This window comes from Marmota monax, unplaced genomic scaffold (genome assembly GCF_021218885.2).
Source record: "Marmota monax isolate L192 unplaced genomic scaffold, Marmota_monax_Labrador192_F-V1.1 WCK01_AAM20220418_F8-fsc00009, whole genome shotgun sequence".
Lineage (NCBI taxonomy): Eukaryota > Metazoa > Chordata > Mammalia > Rodentia > Sciuridae > Marmota > Marmota monax.
In genome coordinates, this window is record NW_026694710.1 from 27,410,198 (window position 1) to 27,435,506 (window position 25,309).

General features: G+C 45.3%; 1 protein-coding gene across 7 annotated transcripts in view; it reads right to left on the reverse strand.

The window, feature by feature from the left end:
- Positions 1–7,323: 7,323 nt before the first annotated feature.
- Fam193a (family with sequence similarity 193 member A) overlaps positions 7,324–25,309 on the reverse strand; it is a 149,366-nt gene continuing 131,380 nt past the window's right edge. For 4 of the 7 annotated variants that reach the window (XM_046423623.2, XM_058572474.1, XM_058572473.1 and 1 more), the window contains 2 exons: positions 18,486–18,567; positions 9,809–10,596 (listed from right to left, as the gene is read on the reverse strand). In XM_046423623.2, coding sequence (XP_046279579.1) covers positions 10,503–10,596; positions 18,486–18,567 — 176 coding nt within the window. In that variant the 3' untranslated portion in view covers positions 9,809–10,502. Of the gene's footprint in view, positions 8,928–9,097; positions 9,292–9,808; positions 12,951–18,485; positions 18,568–25,309 lie in introns of those variants that run through there. The other 3 variants (XR_009224845.1, XR_009224846.1, XM_058572475.1) reach the window with 3 other exon arrangements.

Here is a 25,309-nt window from a genome sequence, read left to right on the forward strand (position 1 = left end):
TGATTATTCTTTTTTTTTTTTTTTTAATATTTATTTTTTTAGTTTTCAGTGGACACAACATCTTTGTTTGTATGTGGTGCTGAGGATCGAACCCGGGCCGCACGCATGCCAGGCGAGCGTGCTACCGCTTGAGCCACATCCCCAGCCCATGCTGATTATTCTTAAAATACTTTTTCTTAGAAAAATTTAGGATTTTCCTTAAGGCACTGCCTAAATTTAGCTGATTTCCCACCTGGAAAAGCTCCACAGGGTACCTATCATGATTCTAGCAGGAAGCTTTGCCAGGGCAAGTCCAAAGCTGGTAGACTGATGCTTTATTTGAATTTCAATTGTATAAAGTAAAGCTTCACTTCAAATCTCTTCTGCCACAGTCTGGCTGGGCACAAATCACGAGCCACTGAAGCAGGAATAAACTTTATTTCTGAACTCCACCAGCACACTCCACACACGCTCCCCGGGAACTCTCCTGGACGCCACGCGGCTCCTCCAGGAACCAGCAACCAGAAATATCCCTCCTCTGGCACTTCCCCAACCAATGGGAACTCTCCGGGAATCCCCGCGAGAGCTCAAGTGGAACTCAATGGGAACTCCGCCAGAACTCAAAAGTCATCTTCAACCACTACTTCTGGGAAAAATGCCATGCGTCATCCCGAATTGGCTGTGGCCCTCAACACTCTTCAAATCCTTTCTCAATTATTTCTCAACTGTTCTATCCACAAGGTCTCTGTCTGAATATCTTTCTTGGCAATCCCTTGGAGACTTATATTGAAGCAGGCCTCCCTTATGTAGCCACTATACCAGGGAGAAAAGTCTGTGCCAAGTCCAGATTCAATTAGGCTTTGTAAAGGGGGAACTTGGCCCAGCAATCAAGAGTGAAAACAGAGGCCTGGGATTGTGGCTCAGTGGTAGTGTGCTTGCCTAGCATGTGTCAGGCACTGGGTTTGATCCTCAGCACCACATAAAAATAAATAAAGTAAGTATTGTGTCCATCTAAAATAATAATAATAAAAAGAGTGACGCCAGAAGATTTAATGTGAAGACTTCAAATGTGTCAGTGACATCAGCAAGAGGAAACCAACACTGACCGTTGTTTGTTTAGAGGTATCTGTAGCAAATGAATCTAGGCTGCACCTGAATTCCCCCAGCTTGTCCCAGGTCTTCTGGGCTGGCACTGTGATATTTGGTTCAATTTTCTGAAATTCACCCAGAGCTCCTTCATGAATTTGTTGCAGATGCCGATCTGAGAATTACCCTAAGTGAAGAACCTAACACTATTTAGGTGGTAAAGAGTAGCATGAAATGGTTTGAACTGCTCCCACATGAGCTTTGGGATGCACGAGGGATCACATCCAATGAGGCCAGGGAAAGTTGCTTGGAAGGTGCTGAGAAAATAATCCTCTCATTATCCGTAAATGTTCCCTAAAAATCAAGGGCATTTGGGGGTCACACGGATTCCTCTTGTTCTAGTCACTACTATCCTTCCTGCCTGTGAAGGCATTCATTAAAGTGGAAATGTTCAATATTTTGAAGAAAAGATCTCTGCATGGATTCTGTGGTTTTGAGAACCACAAAGGGCCATATGCTCAAAAACATGTGGAACACCAGTTCTCTCCACTGGAGGAGTGAGAAACTACACATTCAACAGGTTGTCTTCCCTTGCCAGGTACAAACATCTGGTTCCTATGTTGTCATGGCTGAGCTTTGTTGCAGTTAGGAACATCTTGAGAACAGACATTACCTGGTTTATGGTGAAGCTGTGCATCTTTTCTCTCCCTTTATACTGTGGAGCTCTCACAAGCTGGGTTACACTTTCACCTCTATACTTTGTGGTATGTAACCCTCCCACCCCAGCTGCTGTACCATATCCATACCCATTGCAGGGCCCAGATATTGTACTTTTCAAATTCTTTAATTTCCTTTTGTTTTTTGTTTTGGAAGTAATTCCGTTTTATTTTTCTTTCTTCTTTTTGGTGATATTGGGTTTTGAACCTGGGATGCTTAATCTCTGAGCTACCTTCCCAGTCCTTTATTTTAATTTTTTTTGGTGGTAGTAGTGGGGATTGAACCCAGGGCCTTGTGCATGCAAAGCAAGCAGTTTACCAACTGAGCTATATCCCCAGCACCCCAGCCCTTTTTATTTTGAGACAAGGTCTTGCTAAGTTGTTTAGGGCCTTGCTAAATTGCTGAGACTGGCCTCAAACTTGTGATCCTCCTGCCTCAGCTTTGAGTTGCTGAGATTACAGGGGTAAGCCATTGCACCTGGCCATTGCTTACGTCTTTAATCATGGTTTCCTTTAGTTCTGTGAATATATTTATATTGGCTATTTAGAAGTCTTGTGATAAAATTTGACATCCACTCTTCCATGGTGCCCATTTTCTTAATTTTCTTTTCCACCAGTGTATGGGTCATATTTCCTATTCCTTTGCATGCTTTACATTTCCTTCCCATTAGTCACTTCTAGTCACTAAGGTCAACTGTCAAGGTATCACAATGTATGTGTTCAAACAACTCATTTCACTTAATAGTGGCTCCAAAACACAAGAATAGCAACACTGGTGGTTTGGATGTACCAAACAGAAGTTGTAAAATGCTTTAAGAGGTTTGAGTTCTCAAAAGGAAGAAAAAAATTATATATTCAGAGCATGGTAAGTGCTTAGTTACTATGGAAAAGGCGTTATAGGGTTTGCCATGATGCCTACCCAAGGTTTCTAAAGTGTACCCATGCTGGGATGTCAGCAATTCTGCGTAAGTCTTTCACATTTATCTAGTTATTTTAGTGGGATCATTTAAACCCTCTCTTGCTCCTCAGGGTGTCTCCAGTTATCCAGGACCACAGTGATTTTTGTAGAGTTCTCTTTTCCTGATCACATCTGGCTGTTAAACCACTATTGTTTTGCAACTCATTGCTCTGTTATTTTCAACAATGCCCTGGGACATAAATGTTTCTACAAACAAATTCAATCAAATTCCAACTCCTCTGCAAGACTAGTTCTGAGGTCATTGTTTGCTATGGTTTGCATTTGCAATGTCCTCAAAGGCTTGGTCTCCAATGTAGCAGTGTTCAGAGGTGGGGCTTTTATTGGCTCATGAGGGCTCTGACCACATCAGTGGATTAATCCATTGACAGCTGAATAGACACCGGGAGGTGGAGAAATTGGAGGTGGGACATGGCTGTTAGAAGGTGGTTACTGGGGGTTTGCTGTGGAAGGATTTTTTTTTTTTTTTTTTAGTCCCTAGACCCTCTTTCTTTCTTACTCTGGCTGCCTTGAGGTGAGCATATTCCCTACACCATGCTCTTCTGCCATGATGTTCTGTCTCACCTCATGCCCAAAGCAATGGGGCTAGCTGACCATGGACTGAAACCTCTGGAACCATGATCCTCCTTTAATTTGTCGTTCTCAGGCATCTGTCATAGTGAACAGCTCACTAACAAACTGTTGGCACTACTACAGCCCCAGTGCCCAGGGTGAGTGCAGCCTTCAGTATTCTCAAGGGTGCTTTTTTTTGGTCTTGAGCCTTTTATTCTCTGCTGCAGATGAAGCCAGTGTCTGTGGGAAGAAAGAACTATCCATTTTACATAAGGCCTCTTTCTCTACCCAGGACTCAAGCTGAGGGTAGGATTGAGAGCAAGTTTCTGTATAGGAGCAGAACAGGGATTGAGAGGCTGCCTGTCCAAAAGCACTGGGTTTTTACTTAGAGCAGATGCCCAATGTAACTGAAAGCAGCATAAAGCTTGGCAACTCTGCCTTCATTTTGTTTCCTTTGTCACCTGGTCAGCTCTGCATGTAGGCATGCTAATTATTTAGTGTGTTCATCTATAGACTAGTAATACAAAGTTTACTAGCCTTAAGTTCACCACCATAGATCTTGTCCTCCCTTCAAGACAAGATTTGCAGGGGCATCGATGATTAGCTTTTAACAGCATTCAGTTCCAGGTCTTCAGATGTTGTCCAGCTCCTTCCAGGGGCAGTGGAAGTAGAACAGTGGAAGCCTTGTAGACTGGTCGCCCTGTGATGAGACTGCTTCCCTAGAGGAACGATCATCTCATGGGAACTCATGTGTCCTGTCCTAGGATCCCAGGTCTGACAGACCGACCAGTGGAAATTGCCCTCAAGATAATAAGAGCTTTTTAGAATGATCAACTGACCACATATGACCAAGATTGCTTAGAGGAAGAACGGGGAAGGGGTGAACCTCCAGTTCCTGCCAGTGTTTGAACTCACTTTGCCTTCCCAATATGGCTACAGTGATTTAAGTTCCTTTCCCACTTTTCACTATCACCTCTTCTGTTTGGTGTTTCAGGTGAGTGACAGGACCTGGTTTGTTGGGACCACTGGCTCAGTAACTGGGTAACAGAAGCTGAGGATCGGGGGGTAGCCCTTTCTTCTTGACTGGACTTTCTTGGCCTGGGACCACTGTCTCATAAGCCAGGGCAACTGTAATCAGGGCCATGTTCTGGGTGTGGTCTCCTTGAGTGGGGCTGGGTGGCAGTGGAGATTCCCACCTCTTAACCTCAGCAACAGGTGGCTGAAGGCAGGATGGACAATGCCCCTGTGCTCCTTGTTGGAGAAAGAACTATCTTGGGAGGTGGCAGGAGGACCATGATCTTGGCCATAGCAATCTGTTGTGGAGATTTACCTTGCTGGCTGGCAAGAAAGACAAGAAAAATCTTGCTTCAAATACCACTTGTCTTATTTTTTTTTTTTTTTTAAGTATTTTTTAGTTGTTGATGGACTTTTATTTATATGTGGTGCTGAGAATTGAACCCAGTGCCTCACACATGCTAGCCAAGTGCTCTCCCACTGAGCTACAACTCCAACTCCACTCATCTTTCTTATCAATTTTTTTATAGTTATCCTTGGATGGATGTTTCTTTATTTGCAGTTTGCTTTTAAGACCATTTACAGAGGCTCTGAGTTATTTTCATTTTTTTTTTTTTTTTTTTGTAGTGCTGATGATGGGAACCCAGCATCTCATGCATACTAGCAAGCACTCTGCCACTGAGCCATACTACCTGCCCTCTAATGTTTATTTACAGATTTTAACTATTTAACATTTTTATTTTTTGGTAGTACTAAGGATTGAGCCCAGGGATAATTTACCATTTAGCTACATCAAGAGCCCCTTGTTTTATTTTTCATTTTGAGATAAGGTCTTAAGTTGCCCAGGCGGCCTTGAACTTGGGACCCTCCTGCCTTAGTCTCCCAAGTCACTGGGACTGCAGACTTGCCAATGCGCCTAGCAAGTGCATTCTTTGGATAACTTATCACCAGTCACACTAAGCGGCGGGTCAGCAGAACTCATGTTGTCAGTCTGAAGTGGATCTCCCCGCCTTCATTTCTGGAGTTATGCTCTATATACCAAATCTGAGCTTGACAGGTTTTTGTTTTGGTTTTATCCTTCAGTGCTTTAAATGTCATTTTCTTCTCTTTCATGATTTCTGTTAAGACTGCTAATCCATACTTTGCAATGTGCCTTAAAAAAAAAAAAAAAAAAAAAAAGACAGGGTTTTTGCTATGTTGCCCAGGTTGTCTTCCAACTCCTAGGCTCAAGTGATCCTCTCATCTCAGCCTCCCAAGTTAACTGGGACCACAGGCACATGATAGTTTCTCTACCTATTTTTGAGATTTTCATGAACCGTTGCTTTCAGCATTTTGAACATGATTTTCTAGGACTCTGGTTCTTTGATTCCCAATGTATTGGTGGTTGTATCTGTCTTGCATGCACAAGGCCCTAGGTTCCTATCTCTTATACTTCCATTTCTTTTCTTTTTTTTTTTTTTTGGTACAGAGGACTGAACCACTTGCTTGACCACTGAGCCACATCCCCAGCCCCTTTTAAAAATTTTATTTAGAGACAGGGTCTTAAGAGTTGCTTAGGGCCTAAGTTGTGATCTTTTTGCCTTAGCCTCCTGAGCTACTGGAATTACGGGTGTGGGCCACTGCACTGTTTGTCCCCTACCTCTTTTAGGACTCCAGTTCCACAGATGGCAAACCACATTTTTTAGTTCATATGCATTTTCCACATACACATATGTGTATACACAAATATGTGATATAGACACATGCACACAACATCAAGTGCAGACTTCATATTTGCTATTAATTCTGTCCAGGGTTCACACCATTTCAGCTCATGTTGTTGCTGTTGTTTGGCAGTACTGCCTTGTGCACGCTGGCCTTTTGTCTTTTTTGGTTTTTACATGTATTCCTTCACCTTGTTTATACTGACATCACTGAGAACATTTAAAAGACTTATAACGGTCCTTTTAAGTTTCTTATGGACTTATTGTGTTTCTTTTGAATCTGTTTCTTTCGACTGGAACTCCTCTTGATTACAGTTTGTTTTCCTTATTTTGGCAGAGCCTGGTAGCTTCTGACCATGTGCCCGTATTGTGGCTTGCACTTGGCTGAGGTGGGAAGTTCCTGTATTTCTTTAGAGAATGCTGGGCTTTGTTCTATCAGCCAGGAAGTTGTGTGGGGTCAATTGGATTCCTCTGAGGCAGGTAATAAGCACGTTTCCAGTGCCTCACTACCTGCCTCCACTTCGCCCAGTTCAAACATCAGGTACACCTTGCTGCTTTTTGGAGACTCAGTGCTTAGATTTATGCAACCTGTGCACAGATGAGAACTGAGCCAAGAAACAGAGGGGACTCTCAGTAGATCTCATCTCCAGACCTCTATGTACAAGCCCCTCCTGCCTGGAACTCTGACCCAAATCCCAGTTATTGTGGCCTCCTCAAACTCTGGTCTTTCCTCTGTTCAACAATGCTGCTGGGTTCCTGTCTCAGTGCTGGGACCTGGAAGCTGCCTCTAGGCAAAGAGCTGGTTGCCTAAGGGCTTACCTGTCTTGCCTTCTCTTAAGGACTACTACTATGCTGTTGGAATGCCATTGGTCCCTCCATTCACTCATCCTGGAACCTAATGTATTTGCCACCAAGAACTATCTGGAGGCTCCTGGTTACACAGGTGTTTCCTGACCCACTCAGCCACAGGTGTGCTTGCAAGAAGTTACTGATAATTCCTATTGCCTTGACTCTCCTTGTGTAGTTCATGATGCACACTCCTGAATGCTTGCTTATTCTTGCATTTCAGTAGTGGGTCCTAAATAATGCTACTGACTGTAGATGAAGAGCCAGAACTTGAGGCACTTTAACCTGTCATCCTGGATGATGACATGGTAAGTTTTTGTTGTTAACAGTGAACTAGCCAGGTATAGTGGTGTACACTTGTAATCCCAGTGACTTTGGAGGCTGAGGCAGAAGATTGCAAATTCAATGCCAGTATCTGCAATTCAGTGAGAACTGTTTCTTTAAAAAAAAAAAAAAAAAAAAAAAAGGTGTGGGGGGGAGCTGGGGACACAGCTCAGTGGTACAATGCTCCTGGGTTCAATCTCTAACACTACCAAAAAAAAAAAGTCAATTTTTTACTACTCCCTTTTATAAATATATTGTTAGACATAGTGGTGCACATTCTCCCACTTGGGAGGATCACTTTGGTCCATGAGTTGAAGATCAGCCTGGGCAACATAGAAGAGCTAGGGATGTAGCTGATGCCACTCAGAGGTTGAACAGCTGACTAGCATGCTCAAGGTCCTGGGTTCAATCTCTAGTATAAAAACAACCAAACAATAAAAATCGCCTCCCCAAATTAACAAAAAAGCAGTAATCTTTTCTGGTATCATTAAATTCATTTTGATTTTAATTTTTGTTGTTGACATTGTCTTCTGAGACAGGATCTATGTTGCCAGGCTGGTCTTGAATTTCTGAGCTCAAGGGATCCTTGGCCTCAGCCTCCTGAGTGCTAGGACCTCAGGTGTCACTGACCTGGCTCGTTTCGTTTTAATGGAATGAGTATGAAAGTTAAAAAGTTCAATAAAAATTTTTTCCACTGGTAGGGTCTTTTCTAGCTATTGTTATTTTATTTCATTTCACGATTAGTGATATTGTGGGAAGAGTCAAAAACATCAGGCTACCCAGTGGGGACTGATCTCATCAAGAACAGGTACAGCCCTAGGCCTGAGCTCTGATGAGGACAGCAACACTGGGGCTGTCTGCAGCTGCCCTAGGCAGCATACACACCTCGGGTCTTAGTCCCTCATATGTAAGTGGCACAATGGGTGGGACAGATCACCAGGCCATGCTGTGTCATGGAAGGACTGTCCTCAGGAGCCCTCCTCCCTCTCCTCTGTCCCCTCAAGTTGGTTCCATCCTCTATTTCGTTTTGTTCCTGAGGATAAGCACTGTTGACCAGTACCCTCTTGAAGAAAAACCCAAAGAACCACATGGACGGTCTTGAAGGGTGAGTGACCTCCAGGGAAACGGGACAGTTGTTCCTGGTGGAGGAACAGCAGGGGCCAGGAAGTCCGAGGGCTCGGGGAACAGATGTTGGTGGGCAGGCTGAAGGCTGGTGAAATGGGAGCAGGGGAGGCTGCAGTTGACTACTATACCTCGACGAATGCTCAGGAGTTGGGCTCAGGACTGGAATTTGAATTACCTCTAGGCCTCAGTGTGAGGGTCCTTGTTGGGGTACCCAGGAATCCCTTTACCACTCATGTTCCCAACAGTTCCTGATATCACAGCTGGGGACCCTGTGGTTCTTCTTAGCAGCTGGCATGGCTCTACTGGACAGATGAGTAAGTTGAGGCCCAGAGGTGGGACTGGCTCCCAGCACAGCTTCAAGACTGTCCACAGGGAGAACAGGCCTGGGCAGGCAGGATTTAGGGTTTCCCACATGCGTACAGACCCTAGCCCTTGGCCCCTACTCAGCCCCCACCTCAGCCAGGAGATGAAGCCGGCATCCCTGAGGGACTGCATCAGGGTCCCTGCCCTCTCAAGGGCACTCTCCTGCCGTGGTCACAGCCCAGCCTGTTTCTCCCTTCGCTGAACCATCCTATGAACAAAGGGATGTGTTGTTCTTCCTCCCACCTGGAAAAAATAAAACAAAATAAACAAAGGAAAACTCCCAATTCTGTACCTCCTCTGACTATCCACCCACTTCCTGGTGCAGTCCCCAGAGTTGCCAGGACCTGCAGCCCCCCCAGCTGGCCCCGACCCTATTGTCCCACAAACCAGCTCCCTCTGGGCTGTCAAGTCACCTTGGTGCAGGAGCTTTGTAGCCAGCTCCTGGCTTTGTTGACCACAGCAGCCCTGCCTTGGCCTGCCTCTCCCAGCCCTCTGACCTCCAGATGCCAAGAGATTGGGAGACGAGGGAGCTAAGCAGTGCTCTAGGAGGATATGGACGTTAGACAGCAACCAGGTGGCAGCTCCATGTGGGTGTTCTGCAAATTGCCTAAAGAGATCTCAGAAGAAAGGGACAAGCTGGGATTCCTTTTTCATTTTAAATACTACTCACTTTGTTATCAATGTATATACCCAGTCGAATATAATTTATCTTTTTAGTCTAGATCACAACCTTTCCAAAGTGTAGATGGGAACCTGCCTAAAGGCCACACGTGACCCTGCCCTGCTGACCCTCTGCTCTGTGCTGCAGGGGCCTCTGATCTCAATGAAGCTGCTGAGGGTTAATCCAACACGCCCTTGTCCCTCAGGTGAACTGCTGAGCCTGCCCACCCAGTCTTGTGGCTTCTTGGCATGTCCACGTGAAGCTGTGATGATCCAGTGGTTGTGTCTCCTGCTGACTGCTCTGTCCTGGTGCTTGGGCCAGCCCAGCACATGGAGGTCCATGAGGGCACCAGGAGCCCTAAGCTGACATCAGCCCTGGCTCCCGGGGAGACACATCACCCACTTGTCACTTCCCACCACGTCCACCCCACCCCCCCCAAAGCAGAAAGCAACCAGACTGGGTCTCCTGCTGTACTAATGTATTCCATCTTTCAAAAAGAAAGACATGATTTTAATATTACTTAACAATATGTTAAAAAGTAGCCAGGCAGGCCTCCGTGTCAGTACGGTCGCACGCTCTAGAACAGACGTGATGGTGTGAGTACTGGGTGGATTTCTTGTTTTTAACGTTCTCATTCTGCAAGGGGTCTTACACAAGCTGGCTACGAGTCAGGGGATCAAACACAAACAGTGCAACGTGTACACTTGGAAACAGTAGATCATGAAGAACGGAGGCCTGCCCGCCCAGCCCGCCTTGATGGGACGCAGGGCACATGGGAGCTGAGGGATGGCGACACCCAGCGGGACAGACATCAGGATGGGCGCGATGCAGAGGCAACGGAGCACGCGTATGCTGCACTCATCTCTGGCCATGGCCCACACCTCTGAGGCCGCGGTGGTGGGAGGAACTGGCAGGAACTACTGTTCCAATCCGACTGCACAGAGCTACAATCAAAGAAGTCTCACTCACAGACTACACGCACACGAGCTACAACGCGGGTCGAGCAGCAAGTTCTCGGTCTGGGTCTCAGGCTGCGGCGCCCCACCCTGCCCTGCCCTGGGTGGACACGGCAGCTCTGGGGGGCCGGCGAGGGGCTCAGCTCTTGAGGTGGCACAGCCTGGCCTCCTCCCGCGTGTCCCTCTCCATGTGGTCTTTGTTCAGTGGGCAGCAAAAGTGGCTTTTTTCAAGCTAAAGTTGGACCAGTTGATGGATAGTCTCTGTCGGGTCTGTCTAGCGGAGTCCAAGCAGAACCTGCAAAGACAAGAGGCTGATGAAGGAGGCAGCCCCCACCCAGGCTGGGGCCTGGCCAACCTTGTCAGCCCCAATCTTGCCAGAAACTCACTGGAGGTGGGTGTGAGTCAGGGAGTGGGATCTGAAGCCCAGGACTCCCTCCTTGCCCTGGAGAATGGGAGGCAGGGGCCCCATTTTCAGGACACTGACCACATGGCCTGTGTGGTCTCTGGTGATTTTTGTTTTCCACCTCATGCTCCAGGAACAACCAGGGTTCCTTCAGAAAGTAGCTGGCTCCACATGGGGGAAGGCAGAGGCAGCACTGTTAAGGGATACAGGCCTCCTTCAGCTTCCTCACGGGAAGGTGCTCACTGGCTCATCTAAGAACAGCTGCCATTGGCTAGCACCCTGTCCTTCTTGATGTGGCTATGGCAAGGATAAGGACAAAGGGCTGGGAGGGTCACTACTTCCTTAATCCAAAGGCTACTACTTCAGATACAGCTTCCTGGGGAGCAGGTGACAGTTTGGCAGCAGCTGGGCAGGGTGGGAGTGGGGTTTGCAACCGTGCTCCTCAGACAAGACTGGCAGGGCTGATGGGAGGATGACGGGACTGGAAGATGTCTTGAGGCAGGACTCCAGGGTGGCAATTCTGGCACTGGTTGGCAGGGAGCGGGCTGTGTTAACACATGCCCTGCAGGCTCTCGTGTGTGGCCTAAGCTCCCCATGAGGACAGGAAAGAAGCCACCAGCTAGCTCCATATCTCAGTCCTTGTAGCTGGGCAGGCAAGGGGACAGCCACAGCTATCCATAGCTGGGAGGGCAGATGGAAGCAGCTCTGCCTGAGCCTTGCCCACATGAACTGCTGGGAAGGGCTCCACGGCAAGCCTGAGGCCACAGCTATCAAGGATTGTCGGGGTTGACCCATGTGTTCTGTGACAGGCCAGCAGTCGTGACAAGTGCACACCCTCCACAACAGCCCAACAGCAGTGGGCAGCAAGTGAGCACAGATGAACACCAGCAAAGTTCTATTCACACAAAGAGTAAAGTTGTGCTTTGTATAATTTTCATGTGTCACAAAATTTTCATGTGGGGCTGGGGCTGGCACATAACCTAAACTAAGGACAATGCTGGGATCTCTGCCTGTCTTAACTTACTCAGGAATTCACACTGTCACGAGGACTCATGACAGCGAGACAGGGTTACAGCACTCTACCCTGCACTCCTGTCTCAGAGGACATGTCCCCTGCACAGACTCAGGCCAGCCTCTAGGCTCACTGTGCTCTGGTCCATAAACATTGCATACTAAACAGCTTTTGAGAAAGTCTATACTTGGCCTCATTTCCCAGGCAGCAAGAGCCAACTTCGTATTAAATGAAGTAAAGAACATTTTCTTTTGTTTAAAACCCTTGTGTAATTTTGCAGTTCTCATCATTCCAACTCTAACTTAGGTAGCAGATCTGAAAGTGAAACAGGAGAATGGTGGTGGTGTCTCTCATTCAATGGACAAATGGAATTTGCTTAAATTGTGGTTAAATCATTTAACCGTAGACATTTGTGTGTCCCCAACTGTGTGTTGCTGGCCAGTGGTCTCTGCCCATGTAGAGGGAAAGCTGAGGTCTACTAGGGAAGGGTGGTGCCATCTCTCAGAATCCAAGAATCCTTCTCCCTGGCCACAGCAGGTCAAGCCTTGTGTATGTGATGTAAACTTCTAAACTTTCTGGAAACTTCTACTTCTGCTTCTACTGTCTCCTTCAAATGGCAAGTGCTTCCAGATCGTCTCCATTAGTGTGACACCCCCACCCCCCGCCATTCCGTTCTCTACATAGCAATTAAAATACTCAAAAAAAGAAATCACATCCCGGTTCAAAGCAAATCAATGAAAAACCCTAATCTAAGCCACACCAAGGCTTCCAATGGGTATCTAAATTCTGCGCAGTAAACCCAAGCTGTTCCCCAAGGACCCTGGGCCCGGTGAGACCAGACTGTACTGCCTCCCCATCAGGCCTGCATCAACTCTAGACTGCATGCCGGTACCAGGCACAAAAAATAGGCACACAAGGTCACTAGGATGCAGCGTGACCCAAGTGACTGCCCCCAGTGCCCTGCTGCCCTCTCCCAGGGGTGCAGTCACTGTTCTGGCATTTGTGTGATTAGCCTCTCTCATAGCAGCTTGATCGTGAGGGTTTGTGAGCTTCTAGAGATGGGAACGTCCTGGGTGGATGTCTTCTTAGTGCCTCTTCCACTCAGCACACTCTGTGAACTTCCTCCATGAGCCTGCCCGTTCTGTTGCTGGATGATGATGCTGCTCAGCTTGCTCTTGTGCTTCCTGGGGTGCGAGTCCAGGAGCCCCTTGAGGTGTAGAAGCTGTGGAGCTGCCTGTTGGGTCACGTGGGACATACACTTCAGTTTCACCAGATTCTGCCCTTTTTTTTTTGTTTTGTACGGGGCCTGAACTCAGGGGCACTTTAGCACTAAGCCACATCCTCAAGCCTCCTTTTTGCATTTTATTTAGAGACAGGGTCTCACTGAGTTGCTGAGGCTGGCTCTGAACTTGCAATCCTCCTACTTCAGCCTCCTGAACTGCTGGGATTACTGCCGTGCACCACTGTGCCTGGCTGTCCAACTCTTTTCCCAAGTGATTTACTTAGTTTATACTCCTGGGAGCAGAGTAAGGATTTGCATGGCTCCAGGCTGCCCTCCCCCCGCCCCCCACCAGAGATGGAGGCCACTCGCTGGCTACAGTGATGAGGTCACAGCACTTTCCTGGACAGGATGAGACATCCCTGTGCTTGCCTGACTGCATGTATGCTCTGGGAGCCTACTGGTTTCCAACAGGTTTGTCTTTTTTCTCTGTTCTATAATGTTTATACTTCCTGATACCATTCCTTGTGATGTGCTACAGACACTTTAAGGCGACTCCTCAGCCTTTAAGTAGTATAATTTATCAGTGCTGGGGACTGAACCTCAGATTTGCACAATGCAAAGCACATGCTCTACCACTGGGCTACAACCCGAGCCACTTCACATTCCACTCCATTTTGAGACAGGGTCTCACTTTGTCACCTAGGCTGACCTCAAACTCTTGGGTTCAAGCAGTTCTCCTGCCTCAGCTTCCTGAGTGGCTGGGCCTACAGGAACATACCACTGTGGTATTTTATGGTTTGTGTTTTTAAGAAATGTTTCCCTACTCTGAGATCAGAAATATATTCACCTTTATTTTCTCAATTACAAATTAAGAGGTTTGCCTTTTTCTTTTCTTTTTTTGGTGCTGCTGATCAAACCTAAGTCATCGCACATTCTAAGCACTCCATCTACTACTGAGCTACATCCCAGTCAAAAGGTTTGCTTTTGACATTTAAAATTTTAAACCATCCAGAGTTGACCTGAGCACGGTGTGGGGTAGGGTTCCAATCTCTTGTTTTTCCCATTTGGGTAACTAACTACCATCTATGAATATTCCTTCATTTCCACAGCAACCTATTTTCACAGGGATGTTTCAAGGCTCCATATTCCCTATCAATTTTATCACTATTTTAAAAGCCAAGACTTTCTAAGTCTTTACGCTCTGCAGGAAAAGTGGTCTTTCTTGTCCCTATTCTATTCCTCCATTTTTTTTTTTTTGGGGGGGGGGATAAAATGAAACACATATAGAAGGGTAAACAAAACAAATACATAATAAAGAATAAGTACAAAACAAACACTGTGCATCAAAGAGCCCCCACAAACACTGCCAGCAGCCAGGGGATGTTCCCCAATGCCTTTGTAGGCCACAGCCTACCTTCCTCACTCAGAAGTAATCATTCTGACTTTTTATGGTCATAACTTCCTTTCTTTTCTTTATAGTTTTAACACACATGTATGCACCTCTGAACAAGATACTTCATAATAAAATCTACTGTGGTATGATTTAAATCTACTGTGGTATGATTTATGTGCAATAAAAAAACTGCACAGTTAGTACAGAGCTAATAAATGCTAACAAATATATCCATTATTTCTACAAAACTCTCATATTCCCTACCCTCCTGCTTTGTCTAGGCTAGTAACAATATGTTGTCTGTTACTGGGTGAAACTGTATTTTCTGGAATTCCACACCAATGGAACCTCATAGCATGCCTTCTGTCACACAGCAAGCTGGTCTGGATACACCTCCCTATTTGCCTTCATGTGGCACTAGCAGTGGCTCCTACTCATTGCTGAGTGTTCTACTGGGAAATGCACCAGGCACCCATCCTCCTTCTGAAAGATGTTTGGGCTGGTCCCAGTTTTTGGTTATTATAAATAAAGTGTGACCAAGGCTGTGTGTGGGCACAGGCCTATGGTCCTCTCAGGCAGATACCCCCGAGAGAGGAGGTAGGTAAAGCGGACATACCTGCAATCCAGCTACTCAGTGTGCTGGAGCTGCACAGCAGTAGGTGCACAGGCCACTTAGGTGGTAGCTCCAGTTTGCTTCTCTTTGTTGCTATGCAGCATTCTACTGTGTGACTATCACAATTTCTTCTTTTAACAAGTTCCACAAAACTATGCTTGTATCTACAGACTGGAAACTCAATAGCTTTACAGAAACTTTTCCTGTCTTTGAAAACGGTCTGTGGTTTAGGTCTTTATTATTTTTCAGTAAAGTTCCAGGCTTCTGTGCACAAGTCCCATACAACTTTTGTTAGCTTTATTCATGGGTCCTGCAGAGATGGTGGTGTTATTATAAATGCTGTCTTTTTTTGTAGCTGCATCTTCTACTTATTAATGGCATAGAGAATACCAAATAACTTCTGTGCTTCTCCTACACAGCCAGCCCAAGCTGTATGTTCTTTTTTGCATGTACTATGCAGACAACTAGAGCAACTATAAGAGAGTTTTATTTCTTCCTTTCCACTTCTCAGTCTTCAATTTCTTTTCCTGTCTTACTGTGCTGGCCAGGAATTCAAGTAGTAATAAGAGAGCATCTCTGTTCTGCACATGCTTCCACATTCTTTCCCTTTAGGAAACTACTGCATACAGGTTTCTTTTTCTTCTCTTTTAGCAAATCACTTACTCAAGTTAGTCTGTTACCTTTCTATTTAATATTGCAGCTCTATTGCTAGCTTTCTATTTTTTATTTTCCATGTTAATTACAAACGGGTGCTGAAATTTTGTCAAATGCCTTTTCTGAATCTATTAAACAGCTCTCCTTGAATATATCAATGTAGCAAATAGTGAATGGGTGTTTGAATATGAAACTCCCTCTGCACTCCTGGGCTAAGCCCAACTGACCGTGGCACACTGTTTTAGAAAACACACTGTTGGATTTGGAATGAGAGTATTTTCCTTAGGATTTCTGTAATCATTATTCACAAGTTAGACAAACCTATAAATTTTCTTTTTTGTTCCCTGGTATTATTTTTTGGCAGATTTTGTACTGAAATTTTACTTGCCACATAAAACAAAGTAGGGCACATTCTCTTGTAGGTGTGCTCTGCTTAATTCTCTGGTAGTTTGTTTCAGAGACTGGCTGATCTGTTCTTTGAAAGTATGCACATATTCCCTACCTTCTTTTCTGCCGGAAAGATTTGCAGTTGAAGGTTTCATCTCCTCAGAAATTCCTGGTTCATGATTTTAATACTTTTCTTGGGCTGATGTTGTATATTAAGTATTTTTGGTTAGACTTACTTAGTTTCAACCTCTCTTTCGTATTTTCTAAACATTTCAATGCCTTCTGGGTACATTGTTTTTGGTACTGGGGATTGAACTCAGGGGCACTCTGTCACTGAGCCACTTCCCCAGCCCTATTTTGTACTTTATTTAGAGACAGGGTCTCAATGAGTTGCTTAGTGCCTCACCATTGCTGAGGCTGGCTTTGAACTTGTGATCCTCTTTCTTCAGACTCTGAGTGTGCACCACTGTGCCCTGCTTACATTCTGAGTACATTTTTCAGATGTTTTCTAGTTCATTAATTCCTTTTGTAACACTGTCTAACCTGTTTGTGTCATCTATGTATCTATGTATTGATTTTTTTTTTTTTTTTTTTTTTTGGTACTAGGGATGGAACTCAGAGTACTTTACCACTGAGATACATCCCCAGTCCTTCAAACTTGTGATCTTCCTGCCTCAGCCTCCCAAGTAGCTGGGATTATAGGTATATATCACTGTGTTTAGCTCTACTTTATTCTTGATTTTAACCATTATATTTCTCTTGTTTTTCCCAAGTCTGGGGTGTCTGTTTATGAATGAAGTCATGCATGATTTTAATGCACAAGAATCTTGCAGGCTACCTTGGGAAAACTTCCCTCTGAGGTTCTTCCTATATCCAAAATGTAGCCCTACTCCATCCCTTGCTCCCCAAACCCAGCCCCAGGGTAAACCACCTTCCCTGCCACTTGAATTGCAACCATGTATTTAAAAAAAATTTTTTAGTTGTAAATGGACATAATATCTTTTTTTTTTTTTTTAATGTGGTGCTGAGGATCAAAGCCAATACCTCATGCATGTGAGGCAACCACAGGCCTGTTTGCTTGTTTTTTTGGGGGACAGGGTCTTGCTGTTACCCAGGATGATACTGAACTTGTAGGCTCAACTGATCCTCCTGCATTAGCCACCACACCTGGCTTTCAGCCATACCTTCAGTTCCTATCTCTGTTCCCAGGTGCTCTTGCCCAATACTCAGGGCACAGAGGTTTAGTAATAGAAAACCCAGGCCAAAGCCTCCCCAGAACCTTTGCCCACAAAACCTCAGCTTAGGTCTTGCCTGCTTCTGTGGGAGCAGGTGGAGAGAGGTAGTTTCTCTAAAACTTTTGTTTGTTCTAAGATAAAAATGCCTCCAGGAGTGGAGGAACTTTGGATTAGGCAAAGGGGAGGGATTATGGGAGTAGAAAAGATGATGGAATGAGATGAACATCATCATCCTAGGTACATGTTTTTTTTTTTTTTCAAAGATATTAAAGAAGGGAGACTGCTTGCTGACTTTGAATCCAATACCCTTGCCAACCTATTTTATTAATTCAAATAATCTATCAATGGTTTCTTTTGGGTTCTGTACAAACAATCCTATTATGTGAGAATAATGCCACTTTCTTCCTTCTCTTACCCCTTTGCTTCTTTTCAGACATTTACAAATGAGAGTTGGCATCTCCAACCTGAAAGGACGCTTTTGCTCTCTTGCTGTCACACACGACACTTCCTGAAGGCCTTTCCCTCCTTCATGGACCTTTTCTTCTCATTTGTTAAGTTTTTATAATGCATGGATGTTTAGTTTAGTGAATGCTTTTCTCCATCTGCTAATATGTATACTAAATTATACAAAAGTTAGATGTAACTTCCAGAAGTATTTATAATTCTCCAATATTTTAGGAATGAGTTAATCAATTTTTGCATTGCATACTCCTTCTTTGTATTACTTGTGTATAATTCCAAAGAAAATATAAAGTGCTTTAAAATAAATTTTTTGTTCCCATAGTTCTCATAGTAGATAAAACATTACTGATAGACTGCCATCAAAAAAACAGCCAATATCTAAAATATTACTTTTCTCCTTAAATGTAGGACACATGAGTGCATTCAACCATTAAGGATCACCTGGAAGGCATTCATAAATGCAGGTGACACCCCTGCCCAAACACTCCCAGTCAGATGCAGCAGGTCTTGGGAGGGACCTGGGTTCCTGTGTGCCACTGCTGGTCCAGGCCCACCATAAGAACTACCACCACCAACCAGACTCTGAACAGCTATGGGAAGTGAACAGGTGTGTGAAGTTGGGCCGAGTGTGTAAGCAAGTGCTGGGGGCATGGGAAAGACACAGGCCGGTGCTGCTGGCTTGCAGATGAAATTCATCTAGCACCATGGAAAGGCCAGGGGAGGGTCAGGAGAAGAGAGGAAACAAAACAAGCTCGGCATCCACAGGGCTACCTTTGTTTTAAACATTCAGTCCTAACATTTACCTTTTAAAATATTCCACTTCCCTCTCGGTCTCATCCATATCCACACTGTCCAGGTCGATATCTTTAGGCAGAAAGACATCATCTGCAAAATGGAAGAGAAAATGCACATCATCTCACAACAGCGGCCATTCCACCAGGAAGAGCCAACCATCAGCATTACATAATTTAAACATCTTCACAAATGGTAACAAATTCTTCTAAAAGGAGCAAAGGCCAAAGGAGGGATGATCTCTGTGCTTGTGAACATCCAGGTCCATTCATGTGTTTGCTGAGCAAAGCAACTGCTGCTTCAGGTCACATTAGCTGGAACCCAGACAACCCAGATGTCTGGTCATTAAATGACAGCCAGTCCTCCAGGCGCCCTTTAGAGTTCCCCAGAAACCACTGCCAGAGAGTTCAGGAGTGGTCCTAAGTCTCTGCTGGAGGTGAGGAGAAAGGGAGGGTGCAGCTATCGACAGAAGCTGCCCAGGTGGTAGGCCCAGGGCAAGGAAAGCACAGTCCCTTGCTTGTGCCCTTGACAGAGAGAAGACCCACACATCCCCCCTAGGAAGGAGCTCTCCAAGACTTGTGCCTCACACACACCAAAACTTCCCTGAGAGCAAAAGGCACAGGTGCCTTTTATTCTGTAGTTGAGTACCCACTTTTAAAAACAGAGGATTCAGGTTCACTCAAATTTTCTACATTCTCATCCACATTGAGAACCTCAAGGCTCTCTCCTGCTGGCCCACTAGTCTCATTTGTTCTTGAGAACCCCCAGGCCCTGCTGAGGTTGCTGGAGTGAACATGTGTGGCACATGGATGGCATCAGCCCCGACAATGCAAATGCAGAGGACAGAGACACCCTACATTTGTTAAAATCAAAATCTCTATTCCCAGCAGACCCCCATGGAGACCCAGTTTCTTCCTGTCGATGGAGCATTTCCACAGTGGTGTAGCAGAGGCATGTCTTGCTTGCCTTATAGCAGCTGCCATCTTGGTGGTGCATAGCTGAGTGGGTGCCCTCACATCCATCAGCTCAAAGAATGTCACAAGTGTCTCTATGAGCACAGGCAGGACCAGAATCCCTCAGCCCTTTACAAGACAATATCTAGGACCCTAGTCTTCCTCCTGTTTCTCCCCACTACCTCAACCACACCCCTGTAGGTTTGAATAACTGGCTAGAGGCAGATGAGCCCTAAACCTCAACCCCTACTTGGGACCTCATTCCACCAGGTTGAGCACCAACAGGAGCAGGACTGTACCCCACAGGGCCTGCTGAGAGTGCTCCTTTTCCAAACGTCTGATTGTGGAGACATGACTTAAACATGACTCTTCCCCTCCACATGCCTTTCTCCATGCTCACAGTCCTCCTAGTCAGTGGGACTGTGGCACCCCCCCTCCCTCCAGCCTAGCCGTAGCCTGCCACTCATGCTTCTGCACAACTCCCACCACAACTCCACGTGGCAGTCCAGCTCCCAGTCAGAAGCATTCCTCCTCCACTGCCCAGATATACTGGAGTCAATGATGTGGCATGGTGCACTCTCCGACCCCAACCTCCACAGCCACTGCCCTGCACTCTCCTCAATGCAGGGCCACTGTCAGCTCCCTGCAGGCCATGTTTCACTTTTTATGAAGAGGATGAGGCTAGGGTGGTGACACTGTCATCACATTAAATGATATATGTGAAAAAGCCTGGAGCAGATCAGATGCTCACTCTTTAAACAAAATATGGTTATTTTAAAAATATTAAGTACAAGAAGTTTATGACCAGACATCTGGTTATGTTGACTCCAGAAAATCACATGCCTTGTCCTGGTGATATAGGAGGAAGAGTAAAAATAAGCAGAAAGGCAATTTGGGCCCCTTCAAGGTCAGGTCTCTGTGCAGCAGGGTTGAGAAACTATAGACACAAGCTAGGCCTCATCCTATGTAAGCAGAAAAGCTAACTGATAATTGGGTCCCATTAGCTGGAACCCAAACAACCCAGATGTCTGGTCTGTTGCCTAATGCCCAGATCCCCTCCAACAAGGCACCAACAATTAGGTAGCCTGATTAGAACAAAGGGTACATGAAGAGCTCTTGGACACTGACTGCTTTAGCCAAGAATGGGTTTGGGGTTAACTTCCTGAACTCCACAGACTCATATAACCCCCTAGATAACAGAAACCTGTTGGCAAGCCTTTCTTGGGACCCCTCCCCTTCTTTCTTCCTGTTACTTTGTTTTCACCCTTCCACTATTTGTGTCTGTGGATTTCATTCTTTGAATCTGAGAGACAAAGAACCCACCCAACCCCAAGCTCTATGCTACAGTGGTCCTCCCTGCACCTGCCAGCTCATTTTACATCCTTGAAGGCACAAAGCTGGCCCTATTACACTCTGGAGGAAGAGCAACAAGTCTGGGGAGAAGCAACCTCTAGGAATCTCAACTCAGAAGGAGGGGAAAAGAATGAAGTTTGAGCCAGGAGTGATGGTGCCCACTTATAATCCCAGCAAGTTTGATAACAACCTGGGCAATTTGGCGAGCTCCTGTCTCAAAATAAAAAATAGCTCAGAATGCAACCCAGTGGTACAACAACCCTGGGTTCAGCCCCCAGAAGCATACACACACACTACTCAGAGGAAATGCAGCCAACAGAGAGGCTGCTCCAGGCCTGAGACTGGATTGTGAGAATCAAACAGCAGGGGGGAAAAAAAAAAAAGGCAGAAGAAAACTGGCCATTCATCCAGGAGACAGATGCAGGAGAAAGAGGGTGGGCAGCAGCCTTTACAGGTGTGAAGAAGGGGAGATTTCACAGCACTCTATGGACAGCTCTATGAGGTAGGTTAGTCAGCCATGAATAGGTGGGTAGAGTGCCTGCCTACCATGTGTGAGGCACTGGATTCAATTCTCAGCACTGCATATAAATAAATAAAATAAAGGTCCACTGACAACTAAAAAATTATTAAAAAAAATTCATGAGTCATAGCTGGGCGCCTGCACGCCTGTTATCGTATCAGCTTAGAAGGGTGCAGCAGGGGGATTGCAAGTTCAAGTCCAGCCCCAGCAACTTAACAAGACCCTAAGCAACTTTTTGAGACACTGTCTCAAAATTTAAAAATAAATAAGTAAAAACATGTGTGATGCAGCTCACTGGTAAAGTGCCCCTGGGTTCAATCCCTAGTACAAAGAGAAAAAAAAAAAAAAAAAAAAATCCATGAGTTATAAAACCAGAACCTCAGGAAACTTAAACTTATCAAATATCAAAACAGGCAATCACTATAAGAATGAGAAGCTGGGTGCATGGGTGCATGCCTGTAATTCCAGTGGCTCAGGAGGCTGAGACTCGAAGATTGCGAGTTCAAAGCCAGCCCCAGCAAGGGCTAGCCAACTAAAAACTAAGCCAACTCAGTGAAATCCTGTCTTTAAAGAAAATACAAAATAGGGCTAGGGATGTAGCCCATGGTCAAGAGCCCATGAGCTCAATTTGTGGTCCAAAAAAAAAAAAAAAGAGAGAGAGAACCAGAATGTCCAACCTTCCCCAACCAGTAGATAATTATAATCTTTTCAGGGAATTTTTACTTAAAATCATGGGGAACCTCATTAAAGCAGAGGAGCTTCAGGAAAATGGGGCCTGGAATTTCAGAACCTCCCCAGCCAGAGTTAATTACAGTCCTTAAAGGGACTTAAGGGAGCTATTGTTTCCAGACCACATCTGATGGCATTATCTCCAATGACCAGGTCACCAAGATCCTTCCTTATCACCAAATAAGTCACCACCACCCAACCACCCCTTGTGATGATGACATCAACACCCATACAGAGAAAGTTTGCTGTTGAGAGATATTTAAAGGGTAATAAACTGATGGGGGTGGTGGCTAAGAAATTGAGGCAAGAACAAGGGGACTTAAAACCCTAGTCCTCACTTTGTCGGGATCATGTTGGCCTCCCAGAGGTGATCTGTTTGGTCTGTCCTGAAAATCTGTACTCTCCAGATTTCCTAGTAAACTCTTGCTTGTAACTCTATGCAACTCACATGAGATTCTTTTTTTTTTTTTTAATTTTTAGTTGTAATTGGACACAACATCTTTATTTTATTTTTATGTGGTGCTGAGGATCAAACTCAGGGCCTCGCATATGCTAGGCGAGCGCTCTACCGCTGAGCCACAATTTCAGCCCCTCACATGAGATTCTTCTGGCAAGATCTCAAGGACCACAGCTGAGAATCCCAGTGACCACTTGGGCTCTGTGGGTATCTCACTCCGGGAAGTGGGTGCAGAGGGAGACTGGGCGGTATGCCTGCTGGGAGTGTTGTCACCACAGTGCTGTCCTGATCAGAAATCATCATCAGGGGCTGGGGATGTGGCTCAAGCGGTAGTGCGCTTGCCTGGCGTGCGGTGCAGCCCGGGTTCGATCCTCAGCACCACATACAAACAAAGATGTTGTGTCCGCCGAAAACTAAAAAATAAATATTAAAATTATCTCTCTGTCTCTCTCTCAAAAAAAAAAAAAAAATCACCATCAGTCTATAACGTCTTGGTGTGAGTAAACTGTGAAGCAATTTTAACTGGATTCAGTATGAGAAAGACTGTTTACAATAACACTACTGTATTAAAAAGCAAGTGTAACTCAAAAATTTTAAATCCAAGAAAGCTGTGTGTTCACTGTCAAGGACAGGCAAGAGTTAACTTCCCCAGAGTTCGGGGAATTCTGGGGCCCCACTAGAGGCGAAGTGCCCAAGGATGTGCTTCACTTACCCAGAGGAGGGGAATGCCCAGCAGAAAGCCTGAGGAGTATTATCACATTTAACTGTGTGCTTAAGCAGAAATAATGGAAACAGGGAAAATAAAAAGCAGAAAGAGAAGGGACAGGAAAGAACAAAGTAGGAAGAATGGAATTAGCTTTCTGGCTGCTATGGAAGCAATGACTGGGTGTTAAAGGATCCCAAATGCCACCATGGTGGGCTATGAGAAGGCGTGCAGGGAACCCAGGTGCTCAAGACACAGGGTAGGTATGAAGAACTCTGCCACCAAACCCTGCTGAAGTTTCCTCCTTCAGAGCCAGTGCTGGGCAAGGGGCCTAGTGGGCAGGGTTTGAATCGTGGGAGCAGAGCTTCACCAGTGGATTCAGTACTCCTAGCATGAGTTTGCTCTTGGGGGACTGATCACTCACCTGGAACATGGTTGTTATAAAGAAAGCCATCCCTCATGTTCTTTCTCTTTGGGACTTGCCTGCTTGCTCTACTTTCTATCTTGTGGTGAAGTGACAAAAGGCCCAGTACCTGCTGGATCCTGGAATTCCCAGCTTCAAGAACTGACAGCCAAAACCAACCTTTTTTTTTTTTTTTTTAAATGGTATGGGGGATTGAGCCCAGGGGTGCTTTTCCACCGAGTTATAACCCCAAACCCTTTATTTTTTAATTTTGAGATAGGGTCTTGCTAAGTTGCCTAGGTTAGCCTCAAAATTTCGACCATCCTGCCTCAGCCTCCTGAATAGCTGTTTTACAAGTATATGCCACCATGCCCAGCTAATAACCCTCTTTTCTTAATAAAGGATCCTGTCTCAGATGTTCTGATATAGCAATAGAGATAGACCAAGACAAATACACTAGTATAAAACCACAATTTGTCTTAAATACCAAAATTTTAAAAATGAGAATGCAAAGAAAACATATCACATTAAAAAAGAAAAGCAGGTACTAGATGCAGAGAATAATTATAATAGTGACAGGGCTGAAACCAATCATATAGTCATATCAATAAATATAACTGGCCTTAATTTATTCACCAAATAAAAGATTTTCTGTTGGGCTCACAATAAAACGCACAGCTCTGCTGCATACAGGAGAATGACTTGAAACCAATGTACTGAGAAAGATCATAACAAAGGGACTAAGACAAAGCTGCCTGTCAGGTAAACGGGAACCAGAAAGAGTGGGGGCAACAACTGCAATCTTTAAGCAGCAGTCAAGTTAAAACCACAAAACACATCTACAGGAGTACACTTCTTAAAAAGTACAAGCCACTACTGGGCTGGGGCTGGGGCTCAGTGGCAGAGCACTTGCCTTGCACATATGAGGCCCTGGATTCAATCCTCAGCACCACATAAAAATAAATAAATAAAATAAAGGTATTATGTCCATCTACAACTGGGAGAAAAAAAAAAGTACAAGCTGCTATTTTAGAATATGTAACTGTCAGGAATATGCTCCAATAGCGCAGAACCACCTTCATATAGGAAGCTACATGAGATGCATTAATAGCAAGTATGGAAGACAGGGCACAGGGCAGAAGGCCTACACATTACACAGGTGTACACTGAATTTTACACCATGAGACAGAAAGTGCACTTTTACCTCAAGCTCACGGGGCACATTTTCAAAGCCAACACTAGGTGCGACAATTTGCATCTCAGGTGTGCCCTCAGGCTGACGCTATTATTGAGAGATGGTAAAAACTTTAGGAGGAAGTTAGGTCACTGGGGTGTGACCTTGAGAGGGACTGCAGTGTGACCTTGAGAGGGACTGGAACATCTTTTTGCCTCCTGGCTGCCCTGAAGTGAACAGGCCTCCTCTGCAAGGTGCTCCTACTAAGGTGCTCCTCTTAAGGTGCTGCCTCACCACAGGTCCTAGCTGGAGGCTAGCCAACTGAAATCAGGCTGAGCCCAGCTGAGCCAAAATAAACCTTTCCTTTTAAAATGCTGGTCACCTCAGGCACTTTGTTACAACAATGGAGGGCTGATACACTAGCTCACACAGAAAATATCAGTAAATTTCATGAAGCAGAATTATTCTGAACACCGCCACTCTGATTACAATGCAAAAAACCCAACATGGTTCTCCCTCCTGAAACATAAAAGTTGGCTGCTA